General features: G+C 48.8%; 1 protein-coding gene across 1 annotated transcript in view; it reads right to left on the bottom strand.

The window, feature by feature from the left end:
- vav2 (vav 2 guanine nucleotide exchange factor) overlaps positions 1-1,738 on the bottom strand; it is a 182,154-nt gene extending 180,416 nt beyond the window's left edge. The window contains exon 1 of the mRNA XM_043675434.1: positions 1,385-1,738. Within this exon, the coding sequence (XP_043531369.1) occupies positions 1,385-1,591 (207 nt within the window). The 5' untranslated portion in view covers positions 1,592-1,738. The remainder of the gene's footprint in view (positions 1-1,384) is intronic.
- Between the last annotated feature and the right edge of the window lie 1,922 nt (positions 1,739-3,660).

The following is a 3,660-nucleotide window of genomic DNA, read 5'->3' on the forward strand; positions in this document are numbered from 1 at the left end:
ACTCACCCATTGTACTCTATGCTACTCTCTCCCCACCCCCCCCCTCCTCTAGCTTATCTCTCCACGCTTCAGGCTCTCTGCCTTTATTCCTGATGAAGGGCTTTTGCCCGAAATGTCGATTTCGCTGCTACTTGGATGCTGCCTGACCTGCTGTGCTCTTCCAGCACAACTAATCCAGAATTGGCTGGTCAGCCTCTCGAGCCTGCTCCACCATTCATGGCTGAGCCAACATTCCTCAGATTCACTTTCCTGCCTTCCAACCTTAATTCCCCAACAAATCTAAAATCTCTCTATTCAGGATCTTATACACTTTAATGAGGCTGAATAACTGGGGCTGTTTTCCCTGGAACAGCAGAGGCTGAGGGTTGACCTTATAGAGGTTTGTAAAATCATGAGGGGCATGGATAGGGTAAATAAACAAGGTGAGGGGGGGTCCAGAACTTGAGGGCATAAGTTTAGGGCAGGAGGGAAGATATAAAGGGACCTATGGGGCAACTTTTTCCACACAGAGGGTGGTACGTGTGTGGAATGAGCTGCCAGAGGAAGTGGTAGAGGCTGGTACAATTACAGCATTTAAGAGGCATCTGGATAGGTATATGAATAGGAAAGGAGGGATATGGGTCGGGTGCTGGCAAATGGGACTAGATTAATTTAGGATATCCGGCAGCATGGATGAGGTGGACTGAAGGGGTCTGTTTTTGAGCTGTATAACTCTATGACTAAGTAACTTCATGTTCTTCAAAAATCAGGAGGTACAAGTCCAGCCTGACAACTTTCTCCCATAAGACAATCTACTTCAAGGTATCACTCTAGTGAGTCTCCTCAAACACATTTACAACTTTGCTAAAATAAGATGATCAAAACTCCACATGGTATTTGAGATGTGATCTCACCAATACCCTGCATAAGTGTAACATAGAACCTCATTTTTGCAAAAAACCCAAAAGAACTGCAGATGCTGGAAAATCAGAAACAAAAAACAGCAATTGCTAGAAAAGTTCAGCAGGTTCCAGGGAAAAGTCACTGGACCAGAACCGTTAATTCTGCCTTCCCTCCACAGATGAGCTGCTGAGCTTTTCCAGCAATTTTTGCTTTTGTTTCTAACTTTTTCACTTTTATAATCATTTCCTCTCACAATAAAGGATTGTATCCCATTAACCCTCTGTATAATCTTAAATTATTCTTGCTCCAGAGTTTTGTTCCCATTTGAAAGGTGGTGCACAGAGTCACATTCACCCCTGGGAGCTGTCCAAAGGCCCACTCTTTCAACTCTGGCTGAATTGCCCAGAAAGCAACCCCGACCCCACTAGCAGCATCTTAGGCATACAAACACAAGTGCCTTCTCTCTCCTGACTTTCACGTGACTACCCCAAGTAAGTCTTACCTGTGACATCTGTGGTCTGAAGTTGATGTCCTTAAGTTCAATGGAACCAGGGCATAGATTGTGCAAGAGTTGACACAGCAGTACCCCATCCCTCAGAGCCTGCGCCAAATCAAAGACTTGAGCTGCTGGCCACACAACACGGTGATTTGGGGGTAACACCTTGGAGTCAATAAGCCAGCGTCCACACTGCCTCCACTCCTCCATCATGCAGTCAGGCTTGGTGAACAGTCACAATATTGAGGAGGAGGGGAAAGAGGGCACAAAGGTAAATAAGGGTGAGGGGGGCAGGAGAATGGGCAAATGTAGATGTAAGAAGTGAGATAGTGAGGGAGTGAAAGTGGGAGGTAGAAGGAGGAAGGGAATATGGGGGGCTGAGGGAGGGATGGAATGTGGAGGGGGTGGGGGGGATGGGGGTGGAGTAGAAAGCGAGTCCGGTTTGAAGCGGAGTAGATCCAGCGGGATCGAGGGTCCGGGCACTCGCTGCCGCTGGAGCAGTGCTCGGGGCCGGGGCTCAGGGTACCACTGTCTGGCCAGCACGGAGCACGCTCCCGGGGCCAGGCGAGGGACCCTGAGCGCGGCCGAAGCCGATCTTCAGTCACTCCCTCCCGGCGGATACAATGTAACAGCTACCGCTCGCTCCAGCAACTTTGTATCAGAGACTCGGCGGCGCGGGCGGGGGGGCGGGAGCGAGCAGCGGGCACCCGCAGATGGTGCGCGGCCCCGGGCAGCAGTGCGCAGCTGCGAGCAGTGGTGTGCTGTGATTTACCGGGATGTGCTGGCTCGGGATCGGGATCGGGATCGGGATCGGGATCGGGAATGAACGCGACTGAAGTGCCGCTCAATGTCCTCGTCCTGACCTGCAACACAACCGAGCACTCAGAGCACTCAGCCCATCGTCTCTGTGCTAGCCCACTGCAAGAACAACAGGTTCCCTGAGCCCTGCGAGAATCTTCGCTTCGGAGAATCATCCAATTCCTTCTCAAAGAGATAATTAAAATGTTGGGGCACCACACTCTTCACACGATGCTATCCACATTCCAACCACAAGGTCCACATGTGCTGGGGAACCACTCCATTTAAACAAATTAATATCACATTCCATATCACTGCAATCCTGTTGCTATAAAGTCTGTGTCGCATGATTCTGCTCCACTATCACCTGGTGAAGGAGCAGAGCTCCGAAAGCTAGTGCTTCCAAATCAACCTGTTGGACCATAACCTGGTGTTGTGTGATTTTTAACTTTGTCCACCCCAGTCCAACACCAGCATCGCCAAATCAAGAGAGTATTAGTAGTTTAGAATGAGAGGTGATTGAATTGAATCATATAAGGGAATGGACAAAACAAATGTAGAGTGTGGTGCTGGAAAAGCACAGCAGGTCAGACAGCATCCGAGCGGCAGGAAAATCGACGTTTCAGGAAAAAAGCCCTTCATCAGGAATGAGGCTTCTGAGACGAGGGGTTAGAGGGGCTGGGGGGAGAGGTGGCTGAGACCACCTATCACACTCTCAGCTACCTTTCCCCCAGCCCCACCCACCCCCCTCCCATTTATCTCTCTCTAATCCCTGGGCAGAAGTAGAAGGCAGAAAGTCTGTCAGGAAGGATAGACAGTTGATAGGGCAAAGGGATAGGTTAAAGTGTGTCTGTTTCAATGCAAGGAGTGTCAAGAATAAGATTAAAAATCAGACAAATCCAGATTATAGTCCAACAGGTTTGTTTGGAAGCACTAGCTCCTCCACATCAGGAATAAGAGTGATGAACTTAGAGCATGAATCAGTACTTGGAACTACAATGTTGTGGTCATAACAGACACATGGGTTTCACAGGGACAGGAATGGTAGCTGGATGGTCCAGGGTTTGGTTCTTTTAATAAGAACAGGGAATGGGGTAAAAGAGGAGGGGGGTAGCATTGTGAATTAGAGAGTGCATCACAGCTGCAGAAAGGGAGGTTATTGAGGAGGGTTTGTCTACTGAGTCAGTCTGGGTGGGAGTCAGTAACAGGAAAGGGGCAATCACTTTATTGGATGGTTTCTATAGACTCCCCAATAGCAGCAGAGATTGGACAGCAGACCTTGGAAAGGTGCAGATGGAACAGAGTTGTTGTTTTTTTCTTTTTTTTTCTTTTTTTTCCTTTTCACAGTGAAAGACACAAAGTGCACCAATCTTTATTCAATTTCCACCACCAGGAAGATAGGAAAACACCCGGGTGGCCAGTGACAAACACTGCCCTTCACATCAAAGGGCAGTGCTGTGTGATCAAAACAGTGAAGGGGAGGG

This window comes from Chiloscyllium plagiosum, chromosome 3 (assembly GCF_004010195.1).
Source record: "Chiloscyllium plagiosum isolate BGI_BamShark_2017 chromosome 3, ASM401019v2, whole genome shotgun sequence".
Lineage (NCBI taxonomy): Eukaryota > Metazoa > Chordata > Chondrichthyes > Orectolobiformes > Hemiscylliidae > Chiloscyllium > Chiloscyllium plagiosum.